This window comes from Haliaeetus albicilla, chromosome 6 (assembly GCF_947461875.1).
Source record: "Haliaeetus albicilla chromosome 6, bHalAlb1.1, whole genome shotgun sequence".
NCBI classification, from domain to species: domain Eukaryota; kingdom Metazoa; phylum Chordata; class Aves; order Accipitriformes; family Accipitridae; genus Haliaeetus; species Haliaeetus albicilla.
The window spans coordinates 46,726,613-46,747,611 of NC_091488.1; the positions used below are offsets into that span (position 1 = coordinate 46,726,613).

The 20,999-nt window shown below is 55.8% G+C and overlaps 1 protein-coding gene across 2 annotated transcripts; it reads right to left on the reverse strand.

The window, feature by feature from the left end:
• Positions 1-8,329: 8,329 nt before the first annotated feature.
• Positions 8,330-20,986, reverse strand: PIANP (PILR alpha associated neural protein). Of its 2 annotated transcripts, none has more exons than XM_069785996.1 (6): positions 20,648-20,986; positions 14,138-14,206; positions 13,432-13,994; positions 13,186-13,267; positions 12,740-12,967; positions 8,330-12,623 (listed from the first exon to the last, which is right to left on the reverse strand). In XM_069785996.1, the coding sequence occupies exons 2-6, from the start codon at positions 14,152-14,154 to the stop codon at positions 12,602-12,604; spliced, it is 912 nt and encodes a 303-aa protein (XP_069642097.1). In that variant the 5' UTR covers positions 14,155-14,206; positions 20,648-20,986; the 3' UTR covers positions 8,330-12,601. The 2 variants fall into 2 exon arrangements, with proteins under 2 accessions (XP_069642097.1, XP_069642095.1); XM_069785994.1 differs by having other exon boundaries at positions 13,432-13,997; positions 20,648-20,984.
• Between the last annotated feature and the right edge of the window lie 13 nt (positions 20,987-20,999).

Here is a 20,999-nt window from a genome sequence, read left to right on the forward strand (position 1 = left end):
CATTCCGTCTCTCCATTTTCTGGAGTGGAGCCCTTCAGACCTGCCAGCTGACAGCCCTAGCTTCCCCCACGTCAAGCTCCCATCATCTGCACGTCCTTGCCACGGCAGGCATGGCCAGCTGCCCTTCTGGGTCATCAAGGGGACCATTCTAGGCAGAGGGCAGGTCCTGCACACAATCCACATGTAAAAAACTATGGAAAGTAGGCGATCAATTTAAGAAATGCAGCTTGACACCCCAAACCTGCTGGAGATCTGGAGCCCAGCACAAAGCCTGGCTGGACAGAAGGACACTGAGCAGCCTGTCTAGGGCAGGACCTGATTTGTGGCTGCACTTCATATTGAACCTCCTGTAAGGCACTGCTTAGGAAATACGTACCCAGCAGCAAAGACCGCAGGAAACTTTTTTAAACATTAGGAGTTTCTAAAGCACCAATGGTTTAATGCAGTGGGGAAGGTCAGCTGGAAATGGCAGCAGCATGGATAATTGGGAGAGGGAGTCCCTCTGGCCATTCTTTGCTTCTGTGCTTGAAGCTTCTGCAATCACCATGTAAAACTGCCAAAATTTTCAGCCCTGGCTCTTGGGTGCTGCACATCTCTGTGGCCCTGCTGTCAATCCTGGCCTGAATGCCCTGCTCTTGACACGGAGAGCCCAGGATGGGGCTGAAGCTCATGGCAACCTCCTAGCATCCTTCACCTTAGACACAGCAGCCTCTGTGGTAGAAACAGCATGACTGCAACGGCACAAAAGAGCAAACAGCTTGCTGCTGCCAGGAATCGCGCGAGTCCTCCCCAGCTGTGGTAGAGCCAAATCTGCTGGGATAGCTAAACTTGCTGCTGGAGGTGGCTCTCCCCCACCCCAGTGACTTTGCCGTGCAGTGGGTCGAGGCGTTCTCTCTCGGTGAACACTGGTGGTGTTTTTCCCAGAGCACTGATGCCACACGGCTGCGTTTTTATGAGCTGACGCCTGCCAGAAAGTTTTTCCTTTCAGTGTTGTTGCAGAATGGAGTGCCTGGTGAAATCTTTACCCCAGGATGTCCTAATCGCATATTGTCTGCTTCTGTCCTTGAAAGTGCCTAGGTATCCCATGGACAGAAACACTTTGCCTTTCGTCGCAGAGACGGGAGTCAGGCGTGCCCCCCTGCCTGCCCCCAAGGGACTGGCTATCCCCTCCTTGCTCACCCCCTCTGGTGCTCGCAGCCTTGCAACGTGTCCCAGGTAATGCTCCCTCCGGTCATTGCAGAACGCTTTATACTTGACGCAGTGAATGCAGATGGAGAGCTGGCAGTCCCTCTGGCAGCTGCCAGCTCAGAAGGAGCAGAAGTAAGGTTGCCTGGGCATGTACTTTAACTCTAAATGTCCTGTTTTTCCACAAGTTTGCGTTTTGATGAACATAATGTTCTGAGAAGGAATGAGCTATCACCAAGCAACATTAACTCTGTGTTAACAAAGGGTTCTGACATTGAATTTAAGCCTGAGGACAATGCGGGCACAAGGATGAATTATCACAGGCTGGGCCATGGGTACACTGAGGTTGGAAATTAGAAGGAGCTTCCTACCTGCCAGTGCAAGGATCTGGAACAGCTTTGAACAGCAGCAGCGAAGCCAGGAGACTGAACTTGTTTTGGGACTGGAAGTCTCTGAGCGAGAGTATGCAATGGGGCTGCCTGCCACCGGCCAGGAGATCTCTGCCAGTCCTCTCTTCTTATGCAATTGCAGGACATTTTCATAACGACTTTGCTCTTAAAGCGGCGCGAGCCAAGCAGGGTGCCCAGGGCTCGCCTGGAAAGGGTGCTGGCTGCTTGGGACCGCGGGGACGGTGTCCTGGGGACACTGCAGAGAGTGCCGTAGGGCTGTGATCACCCAGGGAGCGCAGGATGCGCATCCCGGCCGCCTCCAGCGGGTAGAGAGCCAGCACAGAAATTGGAGGGGACAGCAGGCGACAGGCAGGTCCAGGACCAATTGCCTCAGGTGGCGGCTGGGTGTCTTGCAGATCCGAGGGGATTTCTGACGAGCAGAGGAGGGCTCCTCCGCACCGCAGCCCAGGGGAGCGTGCACCCTTCTGAGCTGGGCGCTGAGGGGCTTTGAGGCCAGCTCTTCCACTGTCTTTTTGCTCGTCCTCATTAACCAAGGCTTGGTCAGGGCCCGTCGCTCACCCCTTTCCCAGAGAGGGCAGTCAGGCGGATGAGACCAGCTCGGCACAGGATGGCAAAAAGAGATGAGAGAAGGCGATGCCCCCGGGAGCGGCTGTCAAGGGGAACGATGACAGCATCTTTCCCAAGGGAGCCGCAGGCTGGGTGCTACAGTGAACCAGCGGCATCTGCCTTGGAGCAGCTCCTGCCTCGCTCCCTCCCGCTGCCAGCCCTGGACACCAGCAGCCCCGGACACCAGCAGCCCTGGGACATGGCACGCAGGTCCCGGCCACCTCTGCCTCCAGGCACCCGTCTGCGCTCAACCGCCCAAAGCAGAAATCCTTGCATGAAATACTTCACTGCCAGGTCACAAGCTAGGGATAAAATGGGAGTTACGGCAAACTTGGTGGTTGACTGTCTCTTTTCTGTTTTTTAGTAGAGGATTAAGGCATTGCCAGAGTGACGTCTGCATCTTCCTCAGTGATGAAGGTTAGGGGTTTCAAGCCTAGCTGCTGACTCATAACCGGGCAGAAGAGAAAAGGGAAAATTAGCATGAAGAACGTTGCTGAAATAGCTTGTATGTGTTCAGAGATTAGTGTAGATATTGTATTGCTGCCTCTGTTATGGCTGGTGTGTTTAGTCTATGTTTTTAATGGAATCTGATCTTTTTAAGAATATGGGGCACCTGTATATAGAGCATTTGCTTATATCTGCAGATCCATTGCCATAACGGGCAGATCTTTGAGAAACAAGCTCCTCCAGAAAGCAGCTTTAATTCCTGACGCTGTAGCACCAGCGCTTTTTTTCTAAGCCTAGATGCCTTTGGACATTTTAGTGAGCTATTGAACCGCTGGATGTCATGTCAGCGTCCAGAGTCTAGCCTGGTTCTGCAGGGATTAAAAGTCGCTCCCTGTGAGTGCATGGCTGCAGACCCTTCTGGGACATGAGTTTGGTGTTCCAGCTTCCCAGCTTAAATACTCACTCTGTGACTGCACTAACTGGCAAACTCAGCAGAGGCCTGGAATGTGACCTTCATCTAAGCCGCGTCACCTCCAGCACACGTTGCCTCTGGATCAAGGCTGATGCAGGCGGGGGAGGCTCAGGCTGCTGCTCCTGAGATAACTGGAAGGATCAGGGGAGCTGGGTGAGTGCTCAGTCTAAACAATGGCTTCAGAGTCAGAGTTGTGATCATACTCAAATTAATTTCAAATGTGCACAGTAACACAAGGAGCAATTTGCATAAGACGTCACATGGAGTTGCATACAATTTCGCATATTTAAACAAAATACAATAAAGCACAGCTCAGGCGGGTACGTGAAATCATTTGTGCAGCGAACCGTGCAGAGAAACGACGTACAATTATCACAGAAGAAGAAAACAAATGGCAGCAACCACCCAGGATGCAAAGTCAGCTCAGAAGTAGTGAAACACCAGGCTCTTCCTTCATCCAACATCCTGATAGATGCTTGGATTCACATTATCATTACATGAGCATGCGCTACTTTTCCACCAGGCCCTTCTGCTGCAGAGGATGGTGCTCGCTGTATCATGCCACTACTCACTCCTTCACATTTGCATCCTTGGCTTCATCTTTGCAAAACACTTTCCTCATGCGTCATCCTTCCTGGGCTTTCTAGTGCATTCATCTCCGAGCCTGAGGGACTCCTCTCTCACCATGCACCACTCCAGGTGGTACTGTTCTTGCCCTTTAGTGGTAGAGGCCAGAGGACGAAATACTGGCGCTGGGAGCCCAAGGACAGACGCTGACAGCCTCATTTTTGGTGGTCTCAGTGCTGTGCGTGTTCAGAGTGCAATCCCTATGGCTTAGTTCTTAGTGACCCTGTAGATCAGATGACGTGGCCTCCATCTCAGCTCCTGGAAAATGATGACCGAGGAATTAACATTAGAAAAGAAAGCTGGCAAGAAGAGGGAACAACATCCCTTAAGTGGGAATGCATCATCCTTCGGCAGGAACGTCGGGAGGGCTGAGACCTTTAAACCCGCAAAAAGGACTTTCACCCTCTGACCTACATTTTATGACAAACCTGCATCTCTGACACGTGGGCTGGGTCCGCACTGCAGCAGCGAGGCTGAGCTCTGAGGGCTGAACCATGAGTATGTACAGTCACATCTGCTTCCCCTTCCCTCCCCAGGAGGCAGGCGGGGGGGATCCGGTTGCGGCTCCTGAGGCAGCTGGAAGGATCAGGGGAGCCGGGACACAGGGATCCGGCTAAACAAAGGCTTCGGCATCAGCAGCACCCTGACACCCGCGAGCTTCCAGACCCCTGCTTCACCCATCTTGTCTTCATCTACCCAGCTCTTTTAAAGCCCCCTAGCTCTAAATTTCCATCCTGGTCCCTTCCTCTGACCCATCTTCCCCTTCCTGCCCCTTTTAATCCTAGCCACAATTTCTGGTTCTGCCCACTCTCTCCTCACCCTGCCTTCTCCTGTCCTCCCTCATAAGTCTCTTCTTTAAGGTCTGTGCTTGACAGCTTCAGTTCCTTGTATTTTAGTTAGGAAATTTGTTTCTTTCCCCAGGACTGCCTGAGCATCAGCAGAGAACTCTCACCAAAACCCTGGAAGAGGCAGTGTTCTGCTTAGTCACCATTTTGTCCCAGCCCTCCTCTAACTTGCAGGTACCAGGGAAAAACCTGTCTCTTCCTCATCTGCTGTACTTAGAATTACTGCATCGTGTTGTAAGCTGGCCAACGTGAGTAGCTACAAGAAACCCCCATTTAGCCAGGACTTTTTTGGTCTTCAGTTTTGCCATGAAGGTCCTGATGCTTGGAATTAGGGAAATCTCTGCCACCTCTTACAGCTCCGGCTGCGTATCCAGCCAACACAGGGTAAAGCTGAGCTGAGCCTCGGACCTCATTTGCGTGACGTTCACTCACATGCAATATGTCACACAAGAAAGGAACTGGCAAAGCAGAAAAAGGCATCAGAGAGAAACCATTTCAGGCTTAAATAACTCATCCTGATGTCACCGAATGGGTCTGTATCGATGTAATGGGGGTGCCACAAGCCTCCACTGTAGGTGCGTTTAACCATTGCACTCATGTTTTGGGTAATGAACACATTGAACCAAAGCTGTGTGCGTTCACAGTGCACTAGCCTGGCTAGCCTGATTCCCCTGACACTGGCAGAGGACACCCACCACTGACTGCCCCTTGGTTTAGGAAGGGTTCAAAAAGCTCCTACTTTCTGGGTCACTTTACCAAGGCTCAGATGGTACCTGAGGGAATCACGATGCCTGTCCAAGCATCCTTCCTTAGGCAAACTAACCGGGAAACCAACCATCTCTTCAGCCAGGCCAGGCTGTAATGCAGATTTGACCAGTGCATGCTGTAGACATCACACAATGTTCCTCTGACATTCAGAAAATGAGTCACCCCAGGCTTGTTTGCTTGCTTGTTTGTTGAACCCTCGCGGTATGTCCAGCCGTCGATGGGCTTCAAACTAGACTGGCTGCCCTAGAGCATCTGCTCTCCTGCCACTGGAGCTCTAACTAGGAGCCACAGAGATGCAGGACAGGTCCCTGGAGCAGAGACTGGCCTTTGTTTCCCTGCCAGATCCCTTGTGGGGATTGATCTGAAGTTGAAGATGGTTTTGCTTGTATTCTGGTCACTCCCAGAGAAAGCTGGGCTTCGGATCAATGTGGAATGCGTCACTGAATGGTCTATTATTCACTGAGTGCAATGTGCACTCGGAGACACAGCAGCCCTCAATAAAGATTCAATTCTGCCTCCGAGGATCAAAGCAGGAATGAACCAAGGGAACTACTCAACTCCTTTACATGACGCTGAAACGAGTGGTTGCTTGTTTCAGGGCGATTCTTCATGGCAGTTTCAAGTTGCGCATTGCTCCTAATTAAATGGCCGTCTACACAGCCACATCCCTTTAGCGGGGTGCGGAGCTACCTCTAACTTAAGCTGTCCGTCCCTTCTGCGCCGAGGCTTACACTTGGGTTAGCACAGCTCATCCGTGCTGCTGTGCCCGGCCCACACCATGGCCCTGGGAAGCAGAGCGATGCCCACAGCTCCATTTCCCACCACTACCCTCGCGCCCATAGCATCGGGCTGGCTCTCTCACAGGGCGAAATGTGAAGGCACACAAAGTGGTGATAACCAACAGGACAGGCCCGGGGAGGAGGGCAGAGCCGAAGCACATGGAGTCCTAACTTCCAGCCCCAACTCTGGAGAAGCTCCTTGAGCAGGGGAGGCAAGTGAGCGCTCGAGCTTGCTGCCAAATCCCTGCATTGACAGGCGCTTCCAGCTGACAGTTGCCTGATTTTTTTTTTTATTTTTTTTTTCATGATGGGATAATTTATTGCAGGTTATAGAAGGCACTCAGCTGGAGGGAATCCCAGCTTTGGGAGATGTTTTCATAATCTTTTTCAGAAGTACTTTCTTTCCTGGGAAATCACAGTGGTCAGCAATACCTCATGCTTATTTTTGACCACTTGTTGGGGTGATTTTCATGTGTCTTGATGCGGTCGTACAGTTTTTAGATGTTCTTCTTTGATTTAAATGATCGCATCCATTCCTCCCCTCTTTGCTGGCCTCGTTCAGCATGCAGCTCCCCGTTCTAGCTCCCTGTCAGAGAACAGGATGCTGGGCTGATGCTGGGGAAGGAGGCAAGGCTGGAGACTGGGAAGGAAGGGAGATGCTGGGGAAGGAGGCAGGGCTGGGACCAGACTGGAAAGGTGGGAAATCAACATGGGCAGGTGGGCAAGAGGGGTGTGGTGGGGAATGGTGATGGGAAGGGACTGGACCAGGGAGTCTGTGTTTCAGGAAGCCAGAAGAAAAACGTGCAGCTGATGGAGCTTCTCCTGTGAGGCAGAGAGCAAGTCCTGGTGAAGAAAGGGAAGGTTCGACTGAGCTCCTGTAGCCGCAGGCTGTGTCAAGAGGACACCGGAAAAAAAGCATGTGATGACAGAGAAGTCAGCAAGAAGGGCTGAAGCTCTGGCTGGAAACCGATGAGGTTTGTGCAAGGTGTTTCACTGCACCGATGAGTACGTGAGTCTGTAATTTCAGCACACTGAGAATCTATCGCCTCCTCAGTCAAGTCTCTGCAGCCTGCCCAGCCCTGGAGCCGCTGTATGCGGTTGACTGGAGACGATCAGCGGGGGGGGCAGGTGACCACCCACCTAAATCAACAGGGGGGAGGGACTCCGTCCTCCCACGCTCGGCACAGGGGCAGAAGAGGTGCCGTTCAGCCCCTGACGCGTGCGTGCCCTGGGACAGCCAGCGCAGGCATGCGTCTCCTCTCTGATCGGCCTGGGGCCACCTCCAGCCCACAGAGATTCCGTCCGGGGCACGGGGTGCCATGTGGAGGGGTCTGGCCCCATGGCAGGAGGTGGTCCTGGGTCCTTCCAGTGGGCAGAGACCCCAGGACAGAGTCCAAGGTCAGGTCTGGTGTGGGGAGCCCGCTCCTTCTTCCGACAGCAAAGCGACAGATCAGGGACACCTCCAGTGCCTGACGGACTCGGATAGCAAGCGGGCAGAGGCCAGGGACCGTCCCCAGCACCCAGCAATCGTCCTCCCATTGCTGGGGAATGGCCCTTTGGGGTGGCCACCGTGTCCGGTGCTGGTCTCCAGCACCCCCTCCGTGCCCACCCCAGCACTGATCGCCACCGAGGCTTGCGAAGTGGGGGAGTTGCAGAAGACAAGGATGCTTAATTACAGAGCAGCCCTGGAAACCAGCAACAGCAGCGGCACTGTGGCCAGGAGGGGAGGCAGCAGGGCTGTAAATAGAAATTGCGGAGGCAGCCGCGGGGAACAGAGTGAGGGAAGCTTCTGCGCCTGCATCGCTCCGTCTCCCTCCCTTCCCCTCAGCTTCTTTCACCTCTCCCGGCCACCCTGGCTCCCAGCATGAACTGGTGTGTGAGAAGCAGCCCCACAGCGTGGCTGGGAGGCAGCAGCTCCAGAGGCAGAAGAGCCACTCTGGGTGGAGAAGGGGGTGTGCAGGGTCTCCTCCATCAGGGGCCACCTCCCGTGGAAATGCGCGGGGGTCAAAGGGCCTCTTTGGCCAGCAAGGAGACCAAGGCAAGATGGACGTGGGGCCAAATCACCCCGTCTACCCACCTCGGAGGAGGCTGTGGGATGCCAGATGTCTGTTTTCCTGCCCGGGGTGAAGTCCCTGTTGTCCCCCCCCGCCATCTCCGTTACGGCCTCTTCCACAGCAGCAAGAGCTCTGCTTTCAGTATTTTGCAAAGGTTTATTTAAAAATGTTGAAACTAACATCCCACAAGAATTGAATATTTCACCACAAGGAGAAGATAAATCCTACAAAAATATATATCACAGCGCACAAGGGCAGGGGAGGGAGAAGAGCGAGACTGAGCGGGGAAGCAGGAGGGAGGACGGAGGGGAGGATGGGAGCCGCGGCAGAACGAGACCGAGTGGCAAAGGGAGAACAAGAGAGGAGCGGGGAGAGCGAAACAGCAGGAGGGGAGAGATAACTGGGAGGGAGACCATGGTACAGGACAGGAGTGGGAAGCGGGAAAACAGTGGGAGAGGGAAAACAACAGGAAAAAAGGAGTAGAGAGCCAGCAGTCGGTGAAGGAACGGGCCCCCCCTCTATGGTCTTGCCAAGGTAGGGCCAGGACTACAGTGAGACATCGGCGGGGTTGCAATCGGGGAGCTGGAGTTTAGCCCAGGGCTTTTGTGCTGCAGGACTCGGCTCTAAGGCTGTGCCACCGTTTAAGTCAGAGCAGTCTGAAGGTGATCGCGTGGGAGAACTTGTGGGGAATGAACAAACCTCTCCTTTCCAAGCATTTTTGCTTGTGGGGAATGAAGGGACCAAATTTGCAAGGGCACTTAGGTGCCATTGAGGAAGAGGTAGATAGCCCTCTCTGAAGCTGTGGGATGCTTGGCTGGATGCGAGTCCCCGTAAACTGGACCGGAGGAGCGTTGTGGAAGCACACACCAGAGGTCTGCGCCCCTGCCTACCAGTCGCAACCGACCAGATGGAAAAGCCCGAGCAGGATTTGGCCTCGTGGTCGTGCCACTCTGCCAGGTCAGCAGACTCCAGTTCCTGCCCTGAAGCACTACAAGGCGGAGAGGAGAGGTTGTCCCCAGACCTTCCCACTGCGCTCACAGAGAGACCACCCTTGCCTGAACAAAGCCACGTCCCTCCAGGAGCTCAGCGCAGACACGGTGCCTTCAACTCACCCAGCCCACCTGGACATTCCCTTTTAATGGCACAGAAACAGGGTCAGCCCAAGGCTACGGACATTGTCAGTCATTTTCCCCGCACATATTTCTTTCTGTGAAATTTCCACTGGAAAAAATGAATCCAGATCTTTCTCCTCCAGTCACCTAGAAGACAGGGAAACCTGGTGGGCTGTGACTGAGAAGGTGCTGGCCTCTGCCCTGGCTTGGTACTCGGTGCTGTCAATCCGTCCGTGTGTGCGTCTCACGGACTATTAGCCTGGGCCAGGGAAGAGACGGCAGGCACGCTCTGGCTCCAGTCTGCGTAGGGGAAGATGGTTTATAAGGCTCCAGCCATGGAGAAAACAGATCCGGTGGGATTATTTATTGACTGGAAGAAGCTTATGTGTCCACACGTGCTTTGAATGTTTTGTTCCAGGGACAAAATGTAGCAATGAAAGTTTGGGCAGGACAATGAAGTTGTTTCCCATATCTAACCTGTTTTGTGTGAGAGAGTGAATGACTGTCATAAAAACGTATTTGGCTACAAAAATTGGTCTTGGAAAAGATGTTCAGCATATCCAAGCTTCTGTCACTGTAAGAGTTTTCTCAGCTGCATTCCCCAGCTTCCCCCTTACCACAGCACCTGTGAAAGGCCTCATTCCCTGGAGATACTTTTAACAAAACCGGGGACATGTTAAAGGAGGAAAAAAAAACCCAACCCAAACAACGCAGTTTGATTTGTTTGTAGAGTTTACAAAAGCCTGGCCAGCAGAGCGCAGGGCTTCCCTGCATCAAGCGCTGGAAAACGTTTTCACTACACCTCCCGTGGTGCCCTGCCACCTTCTTACAGACCTTCTCTCCTCTGGGCATGTGGAAAGGGAAAGTCCAAGGACAGCCCTTGAAGTAGTAGAGTCTACACTCTAGCCTTGTTTCAACAAGCGCTATTGATCAAAGAGCATCTAATTAATCCGGTCTGGAAAATTACTTAAACCAGTTGAAGGCATTATATCGTAAACTGCCAGCAATAAGCAGCGCAGCCTCTTGCCGACTGGGTGCAGATGGCCTCCCCAGCGCCGACGTGCCAGCGAGAGGGGGACCAGCCCCGAGCTGCCCTCGGTTGGAGGGGGGGGCAGGAACAGCCATCTGCCCCCTCCTCTGTCCTGCCCATCTGCAGCTTGACTGTCCACCAAAGCCTTGAATGGAGCCTGAGTAAGGAAAAGGCTCGGTAAGAGATCGATCTAGGATAAAGCAATAATATCCCCTGCTGTAAGCGGAGACTCAACCTGCGCTTAGACTAGAGACCTCCAGAGTCCTTTTCCAGCTACATCTTTCAGCCATTCTGTGCTTTTAATAAGCCAGTAATTTTATTTGACCTGTCATTTTCTCCAAATCTCTACTGTTTTTTGCAAAGCTTATTGCAATTTACACTCTCATTTAAATGTCCTTCACGGTGAGTCAGATGGGACCCGAGATCACCTAATAGTTCAGCTAGGTAAATGGGCAGAACCAGGCCTCTTATGAAATACTCTGTGCTTTGTCCTATAAAGAATAGGCTTTTACTGCAGAGATAAAAGACGAAAGGGCCATTTCCTTTTCTCCAAGACGACTTTTGTCACAGACCTTGTATGGTGCATTAGGGCCTTCTAATCATGGGTGAGTTTCCTGTCTCTGGCCACATCAGTCCAGCAGCTGAAGGTGTTTGTACAGTATAGGGGCAACCTAACCTAAATCTGCATCATTTCAGCTCAGTGGCTGTCAACGTGGGGTCTGTGAATTACTTTGAAGGTGTCCACAAAAGCCAAGGGAGAGCAACTATTGTCATTGAGCTGAAATTTGCCATTTCACACTTCCTCAAAGCAACACCCATGGGTCCACGCATAGGAAGAGCTTGAGACGCACCGATCGTGCCCACACAAGGAACTGACAGCGTGGCTGCCTGCCCGACAGACCACCACAGCCCCGAAGCACATGCTCAGGCAACCGGTTTGCACCAATACCTGTGCCACTGGTTTCGGTCCCCAACCAGCTGGGACAGTACACTTACGAAGGTTGGCACCCCCGATATCCCCTCTCCCATGCTCCTGGTGAGCATTGCCTGGGTCTCCAGTCACCTCGTGTTCCAGGAGAGACCTACCAGCAGCACAGGGCAACCCTCCCAATGTTCCCAAGGTCAACTCCAAATTGCTCTTCGTCATCACGGGCTCTTTGTCATCCCAGGCACAGAGAGTCACGTCTGCTGCTTGTCGCCCATAGCATGAGTGTCTGAAAGCAATTCCCTACCTCAGCCTGGCAAAACTCAAGTTCCTCGTGTCCAGCTATATCTGCATGCCATGCTTTAGCTGCTTTGGCAGTACCGCAACGGGACGCTTGCTAAATAACACGATGAGCAGAGGGCTTCGCCTCAGGTTTTCTGAAGAACATCACCATAGACTGATGTTCTTCAGAGAAACCTTGCTGAAGGAGACTGAGGGAGTGGAGGGGGACAGCGAGGAGGCTTCCAAGAGATCAAAACATTTGGAAAGCTAAAGGAACCTTTTCCAATTTTAACTGGCAGAGAGAAGTGGCAGGGGGAGGAACTGAGAGAAAAAAAATTGAGGATGGAGAGATGAAGAAAGATACAAGCTGAAGAGAAAAAAAACAGAGGAGTGTTAGGCAGAAAGAAAATGGAAAGATGGGAGTATCTTCCATCTAGGGGCGAGGTAACGTTTCCTTCAAGGAAAGGGGTTGCTGGGGGGGGCCCAGGTGCTGTGTGAGCCTCTTCTGCCCAAGCTTCGCCCACCCTTGGGACCCTCGGGAGGGCCAAGGCCTCGGGAGCAATCCCGCAGCCACTGAACTCCAGACGTTCACTTCAAAGCGCACGACGTGGGGAGGGGGGACACACAGAGGGGTTAGGGCCCACGGGGACAGGGGTACGCCTTTCCACCTCGCCCACCCCCCGATGTCAGGCATGCACTGGTGAGAGAGTCACGGAGATCCAAGCGTGTGTGTGTGTGCTAGGAGAGGGGCCGGGGAGGCCAAAATTTCACGCCGCCACCAGCTGCCTTCCCTCCCACCACCCCGCTCTCTCATCACCCTGTCCTGCGTGGGCGGGGGGGGTCCCCAACCTTCCCCCAGCGGGAGACTAAGGAGGCCCAGCTCGTCCTTTTGCCCAGGCACGTCCTGGCAGAGTTAATTAATAATGGTGGTGGCGGGCCGTGGCACAAGGAGGTCATTTGTTTTTTTTTTTCCTGGGGTAGCAGAGGCGGCGGGAGTCTGCGCTCGCCGGCTGTGACGGGAGGGTGGGGGGGGAGCCAGCTCTGCTTCTCCCGTGAGCGTCACAGGTTCACCAGTGGGATTCTGGGAGGAAAAAAGGAATTGGAAATCAATTAGCGACGGGTGCTTACGCTGTCCCACCGACCAGACCCTTTGCCCCTGCCGGTGCCCCGCCACCGCCTCCCTCCCCGGCCACTCACCGGTTGAGTTGGAAGGCCGTGCTCTTCCCGTGGCCCCCCAGTTTCTCCATGCCCTCCTGGCCCTGCCTGGACTCCTCCGCCTCGGGCGTGGGGGCCAGGGAGTCGCTGTAGGGCCCCAAAATGCTGACGGTGGTGGGGGAGAGGTCCGCGAGGGGCTGCTGGCTCTCCTGCTGCCTCCCGCCGCTCTGCTGCCCCGAGTGACGCCGGCGTTTCTGATTGCGGTCCCAGCTTTGGACAGAGACGAGGGGCGAGGTAGAACGTGCCCCCCCTCAGACAAGCCCTGGCCCTCGAGGACGGAAGGTTTTTGTGGGACCCCGCTGTGCCAAACCTCGCACGGGCTCGTGGCACCAGACCCGCGCCCTTGGGAAAAATGGGTCCCAAGCCCACGCGCCTCCTGCCCACCCACCCGCGTGGTGTCAGCCTCCGTCGGCCCAAATCCCACTCACCAGAACTTGAATATGATCCCGGTGGCGACCAGGACAATGATGATGGAGATGGTGATGGTGACGTACAGCTGGGGGTCCACACCTGCGAGACAGAGGGGGGGGGGGGTGTGACGGCCACCCCCACCGGTCCCCAGAGAGCAGCAGTGCAAAGGGAGGTATCCCGCTGGAGAACCTCGTGAATTTTGCAGAAGGAGCTGCTGCTGCGGGGACAGGGAGGGCCGTGAAAGAAGCAAAGGGCAGGTTTACCTTCCCCCCGGGGCCCAAACAAGAAGGGCCGCAGGGTGGCGGGGGTCTCGCGCAGGTTGAGCCCCGCGTTGTGCAGGAGCGAGTGGGAGTTGGGCTGCGCCGTCGCCATCCCGTGGGGCGAGACGAAGGTGTAACCCAGCGGCGGGAAGCCTGGGTTGGCCGAGTTGGCGTCCCCTCCGTCCTCATCCGACACCGTGGGGCCCCACACGATGGCCCAGGGGTACTGGGAGGAGGGCATGCCGTCCTCAAACCCGGAGGGAGTGGCGGGACGGGCCCCCGCCGCCTGGCGCCTCAGCCGCACGACGTGCCGCAGCTCTCCCCCCCGGGGCGCCGGGGCCCGCTGGCGCGGCAGGGCGAAGCGAGAATCCCTCTCCGGCAGCGGGGTCCTGTCCCAGATGCAAATGGGTCGCGGGGCCGAGGGGCTCCGACGGGTGCAAAGAGGACGAGCGGCCGCCGGACCCCGAGAGCGAAGAGACCAGACGCCAGGAGGAGGGACGGCCGAGACCAGGAGGAGGAGATGCCACAGCTGCAGGGAGTGGATGCGGGAGAGGAGCGGAGGCATCCTGCTGCGGGACCGGGGGGGAGAAAGAAGAAAGCCTCATCTGACACATCCCTCCTGTCGAAAGCCCAAGCCCGGAGCAGCCCGCCACCCGCGTTCCCATCATCTTCCCGCATCGCCGGCGAACGTGGGAAGCTGCGAACCTACCAGGCACCGGGCTCCATCTCGGATGCAACAGCGTCTTTGCTCAGCGAGGATCCCGTCTCATCTTCTTCACTGGGAACCAAAAGGGAGAGGTGTTAGCGTCCCCTCAACCCAGCGGCGACCGCTCTCTCCCCGGAGGTCCCACGGCGGCAAGCTCCCCCCGCGGCACCGGCGGGGAGGGCAACGGGCCGCCCGTGCACCCACGCGTGCACCGGCTCCTGCTCTCGTGCTCCCCACGCCTGCCTGCTCTCCTGCACGGAGGTGCGGCGTCCCCCCCGACCCCAACGCCGCACAGAAACACACGTGTTAGCATACGCACGCAAAAGCAAGGAGCAATCTCTGGAGCACACGTGCGGAGGCACATGCGCAGCTTCCCCGGGGACTCTCCCGTCTGAGGGCCGAGAAGGGGGATTCGGCATCTTTGTTTGCTTATCGCAGGAACAAGTTGGAATCTTAATTCCTGTGTTTATTTATAGTGTAGAGCGTGTAATCCATTTATTAAAGAAGAGCCTCTTCATTGTGTGCCAGAGTGAGGGAGCGAGAGGGGAAGCACGAGAGTGATAAACCAAGAAGACTGAGAAAGAGAGAGTGAATCAGCGAGAAAAGTCCAGCCCTACTAAAGAATTTAGGAGAAAAAATATGCCCATCAAATATTTAGTGTTTACATTCCTCTTAGCTAACACGGAATATACCTTCCCACACTCCTTGTCCTAGTGTCCTCTGCGCTGTCCCGTCCCTCCCTTCCTCCCCTATTCCTCCCCTGTCTCTCCCACCTCCCGTGGCCGAGCAGCACGAGGCAGCAGTGGTAACACGGAGTAAGGGCTGGTCCCTCCGGCTGGATTTCTGCACCGGCCGCACACCCCCCCGCTGGCATCAGCCCAGCGGCAGCACGGCTGCCCTTCGTGCCGTCTGTCCCTTCCCTTGGCTGGGCACAGCGCAGTGCCAGCCCTTCCCCGGTGAGTTGTTCTGTGCCTGACCCGGGATCCTCTCCGCAACAAAGACCGCACGCACGCACGCACACGCACGAAAAAAAAAAAATTCATCCGAGATACTCGGCTCGCTCCTTTGTCGCAAAGGGGAAAGCATGAATGCTGACAACCCACGGTCTCGCCCTTCCGTGGCTGCCGGCGTGGAGAAACGGGGATGTTTGGCCGAGGGAGTCAACTCGGAGGCCATCCCTGCACCTCCAGCCCTGAGCCAGCTGCGTTGCACCTCCTGGCTCCCAAGGGGTTACTGCCATCCCCTCCTGCTCCCTCCATGCCCCGAACTAAAACTGCAGCCCCTCCTGAATGGGAGGCTTCTTCTCGCTGAGGGAAAAGCCCGGTGCTTGCTGTGGGAAGGGGACTCACGCCCCTGATGAACACCTGAGGAGAGGGGCTGGGAGGAAGGGCACCCAAGAGTGAGTAGCTGTCTAGCTCCTGCTGCATTAACTGGGGATATTTTTAGTTTCCTTCTGTTAAATATTTAAACAAAGTTCACAGAAAAAAAGGAATTGTCGGCTAGTGCCCTGCCCTTCCCTCCGGGGCAAGATCAGTCTCTGGAGGGATCCTGAGATGAAGATGAGGAGAAAAGAGTAGCTATTCTCAGCATTTCTTTGTACTTTGCTCCTGAACCTCTAAGCCTCGGAGGGGACTCAGTATTAAAATGCAGCTCTGCAGAGAAGCAGCAGAACGGAGCAAGTTTCTTCCGAAACAAGAGGCTGGCGAGATCTTGGCCATCTGGATTACGATCACGATGCCGCGGAAGATCATGTCTGGCAACACAAATCCGTGACAGAATTTCTTTTGGACTTTGGAAAGGGAGGGAATTCCAAGCATCAGGGACCTCCTCGTGTGAGCCCCCGGGCTAGAGGGCACACAAACGGCCTGAGTGGTTTCGAGGTGGCCTGGAGTGCCTGGGGCCATGCCTGGGACTGCCCACAGGACAGTAGACCCCTGGGGTGAAGACCCTGTGGCACAGCAGTCTCAGTTACGGGTCTGGTCTTCAGGGTCTGCGGGCCGTTTTGCATCAGGTAGCGGGAGATGTGGATCTGGACGGCGCCACGCCAGGAGCGGAGATCTTCTCCAGGTGCAGGTCGACCTCGGTACCTCCAGTTTGGTGGTGGTACATTAGGGGTGCGCGTGTAACCGCTAGCACTCCTCCTAACACAGATGGCTCTGCTGGCAGAAACGTGCCTGGATGTGGGTGCACCGTGTGCTGGGTCACCCAGCTCGCTGCGCTCTTCTCACTTGTTGGGATGTCTTACAATGGAGTTCTCGGCTGAGATTGTGTGCTCCAGTAACTGCACCCCAGACCATGGACTCCCAGGGTCTAAAGCCTGGCAATAAGAAACCCCACAGAGCCAAATCCTGAATTGCTTTCACACCCGGTACTCTGAATTTCAGCCCTATGGAGCAGGAAATAGCTGTAACTGGAGCTGAGGGGAAGGAGTGAGCCCCAGCACTGGCCTCTTCATGTACACGTCATGCTGTGGGAGCGACAGCCCGGACATCGGGCGTAAGCCTCAGACCTGAGACACTGTTGTGCGCAGGTCCTGCTGCTAACGGTGAAGAGCCCTAAAGGTGGCTCCAGGTGAGTGCAGGAATGAGGCAACGTCGGCTGGTCTCAGTCAACACCTTCTGGTTTGCTCATCGTATCGTGGCCGGAGCCTGAGAGCGTGCCCTGCCCTAGCACACCCAGGCATGGTTGCGGAGGAGCCGGGAGAAGCACAGAGGTGCCTCCCGTAGCATGAATGCCGTGAGAGCAAAGGAAGGCTTTGGATGGAAATGCCACCCGGTGATGAGGGCTGGACTCTACTGCGCACGGAGCGCTCACGTTCAAAACAGAGCATTGGAGGTCCCTGTGGCTTATTGACAAAGCGGCAGATAAAGCGTGCCTGGGGCACTCTGCAGTTAGCCACCGGCAGCGGGGATAGTGTCCCGGGCACAGACCCTGCTGCGTTGGAGGGCAAGTGTAACAAATGCCCTTCGTTCAGCTCTGTATGCAGCTCCCGGCATGGATGCTGAATAAACTGGTAGATCTTCAGAGAGGAGGAGGAGGGGATGCCAATGCTCTTACTGCCTGGACGTACAAATCCCAGTATCCATGCAGCTTGCACCATCCAAGAGGCCTTTGCGTGCCAGAGCAGAGAGACTGGACTTCTTCACCAGCACCACATGGCATGGCTCTCGCTTTCAGATCTGCCTTCCAGGTCTAATTGTGATAAAAACGGACAGGGCTACTCCCAGGGTCCAAAGACGGACCTGTGTATTTTCACTTTAGGTACATAGCCTCCATCGCAGCGTTTCAGTCCTGTGATGCACAGATGACAGAGTGTGAATGACAAAGCTATTTCCCCAGGGCACTTCACTGAGCTCAGTTTGTGAATCTTGGTGCTTGAAAGCTGTGAGTAAGAATTACACTGCTCTTTGCTACTGCATATGGACCCCAGTACTGGTCCAGACCCGAGATCCCTGGGGCTAATCTATTAGGAGCTGCTGTCATTGCATTTGCTGGATGGAAGCACGAATCCTGCTGCTGTTCCCCAGCATCAGGGACCCAGCTGTGCTTCCTTCCTCTCTGTAAGTCTCCCGCAGCATGGACCCACCGCTGCTGCTGGGACGTGAGAGAGCAGATTTCGGTCGCCGTGCCCCAGAGCATGTATCCCAGTTCATCAAGGGGGCTGGGAATTTACATCCTAACTAATGGCTAGGAGCAAAGCCTGTTGGCACTCCTGCTCTGAGCAGGGAGCACAGACTAAACGCTGAATGTGACACCCTGACCTCCAGAGTTCAGATGCTACTGCGCCCCGGGGAAGCCCTAGGATTCGCTGCCAATAACTCCTTCTCCGTGTCCGGGATTCATGTACACCGTGGTCCCAAAGATAAATCCTATCCAAATATAAAAGCCATCACAGCAATAAAAGGGCCAAGGTGCCAGCCGTGCGCAAGCAATACCCGTGCTGTAGCTCCCTCCCATCAAATGCAATCTGTAACCTTCTGTTAGAAAATGCTGAAGTTTGACAAATTCAAATGAGGAACAATACTATTAATAAAGAGGGTCACACACCAGCACAATTCACCTAGGCAGGTGGTGTATTCCCTACTGCCTGGAGCCTTCGCGTGGCTGTATTTCTAAAAGAGACGCTATGGTTCAATCAGAAGTTATGGGCTTGACACAGGAAATGAAATTGGTGAAATTCTCTGGCCTGTGCTCTGCTGTAGGTCAGACTCGATGATCAAAATGGTCCCTCTGGCCTTAAAATTTGAGAATCTCACAGCTTTCTCAATGCCTGGCTGAGATCAGCTCTGACTGAAGAGCAATTGGATGAAGCCGAGCACATACAAGCCGTGTTAGTGAGAAGCGGGTAGAGTCTCCTTCCATCCGGGGATGGGAAAAGAGTTGCACCCGATTCTGTCTGGCTCGGCTGGCAGATGATGATCTATCTGTATTTTTGTAACATCTCGAGCTTGACTGCTGTGATACTGTGCCTCTAGGAATGAAGCCGTCTGCTCTCAGAGCGCTCCAGCTAGTTCAGAATGCAGCAGTCTGTTTGCTCGGCGACTCAAGCTGCTGGGAATGCATCACCGTGCCCCTCTGCACCCCACATCGCCTCGCCTTTGAGCACCGAGTCCGGTTCAAGGTCTCCAAGCCAGCATTCAAAGCCCAGCATGGGACAGGCCCCAGTGACCTAAGCAATCAATCACCTCTCCTTATGCAGCGATGACCTCACATGACGGATATATTCCATTGGAACAATGAAATTGCCAACCAGTTTGGGGAGAGGGGGGAAGGGATGGAAGAAGGGGGAAGAGGCTCATGACCCTGAGGAACAGAACATTCACAGGAGCTGGGCCAAGATTATGAAACTTACTGCCGGCTGAAATAACGCTCGCCATTAGCAACCCCGCAGCACCGAGAGCTTCATGCAAATCCTTTCTTCGCCCAGCTCCCCCACAGCAACGATCCCACTCGAAATAGTGATTAAAAAAAACCAAAACAAACCCGAGGAGGACCCAGCCCTCCTCGCAGAGGAAGAACGCTAGGTTGGCTGTCATTTTTTTAACTCCTAGCCAGCATCAAGGGCTACGGTGACAGCTACTGATACGAGACTGTGATCTGGGACCGTGGAACCCAGCAGCTATCTCCAAGCATTGAGCAGAGCGAGTTCAGACACTGGCAGCGAGACCCCCACACACTGCCTGGTGCCTCAGGCACCCCACGCCTATATTTTTCTCAGTGGCCATGGACATCCCGGAGTTCGTGGTCCAGGAGGCAGAGATGCAGTCATTACTGGCTCGGCAGCAGGAAGCATGAACCTGGTGCTGGTGAAAAGGGGTTATATATACGTCCTGCTGTATCTGGCTGGGTGGGGACGGGGAACGGGAGGAATCCCTGAGCAGCCGCCCCAGGGGAGGTAATTCTGCTGCACTCGGAGGAGTTTTGGCAGCCGGGAGCCCGAATCCGAATGCTGGTACGCCGGGGTGGGAGATGCCAAGGCCGTCTGGGGAAGGAGTTCCCGCTGCGCATGGGGCCGGGGGCGGCAGCTCGCGGAGCGGGCTGAATTTGGGGGCTGGCGGTCTGAATGCGGTGGCTCGCGTCAGGCTGCCCTACCCGGTGTCTGAGGCCGAGAGGGTCGGTGGCAGCGCCCGGGAGGATCCGGCAGGACCGCGGAGGGGCTGCCACCGCTCGCCCTGTGTCAGTGCGGGTCCTGCAGCGGTCGGTGAGCGCCGGTGGGAATTCCTGTGCCAGGGCGAGCGCTTACGGGCTGGGTATCGAGATCCTGGGCCGGGGCGGAATCCGGGGCTGGAAGGGGCGATGGTGCATTTGGCCATTTCGGTAGCTAGGGAATGGGCGTGTGAAGCCCCTCGGCGGTCCTGCAAGCTCAAGTCTCCCCGCATTTGGGAACTGTGAGTGTGGCCCCATTCCAAGCAGCACTCTAGGATGCCGGTCCCCTGCCATCTAGTGCCTGCCTGCAATACATGTCGTGAGTCTGCCAATCTTCTGCCTCCCAGTTTCCTACTGTTCCCGGGCATCCGAGTGCTTCAGGTGCCGAGTCCCCACGTCCGAATTGCTCTCTCCGGCACGGTGCCCCCTTGGCCGGGCGGGAGGAGGCATTGACCCCTCCGGTCCCTTTCTCCAGCTGCGCCAATTCGGCTGAAGTCGCCTTCCTCAGCGCAGGCTCCGGCGCTCCAGCACAACAGGTCTGTGATGGAGCCCGGAGCTGGAGGGCGAGAGGCAGCGATGCCTCGGCCGTGCCCCCCCCCCAGCCCCTCGGGCGTCCCCTGCCCCAGACGGAAAGAGGAGGAGGAGGAGGAGGCGGCGGGGGGAGGAAGGAGGCGGCCGGCTGGAAGGAGACAGAGCACCTAGATGGGGAGAGGGGAGAGGAAAGGGGGGAGAAAGGACACAGGGAAGGAGACGGGGAGAGGCGACTCGGAGACGGGCACGCATCCCTCCCTGCCCCTCGCCCCTGCAGCCCCATCCCCGCCCCGTGTGTGTCCCCCCCCCGAGCCCGGGCTGCGAGGATGAACTTACCTTGCGGGGAGACGAGCGGGGAGCAGCCGGGGCGGCGGAGCGGGGGGCCGGGGGGGCACAGCTGCTGCTGCCGGTGCCTCTCATGGCCAGGACGAAGGAAGGAGAGGAGGAGGAGGAGGAGGAAGGTTTGCTGAGGCTGAGCCCTGGCTGAGGGAGAGGGAGCGAGAGATGCCTTGAAATAAACAGCTGCCGAGCGCTGGTCCAGCCCCTCTTTCTCTCTCTCTGTCTCTGTCTCTCTCGCTCGCTGCCTCCCGTTAACCCCATGGCTGCTGGCACCGGCGCGTCCGGCACCGGCGCCCCCGCCGCAGCCCGAGGGGCGAGCCGGGGAGGGGGCTATGGGGGGGGGGCACCG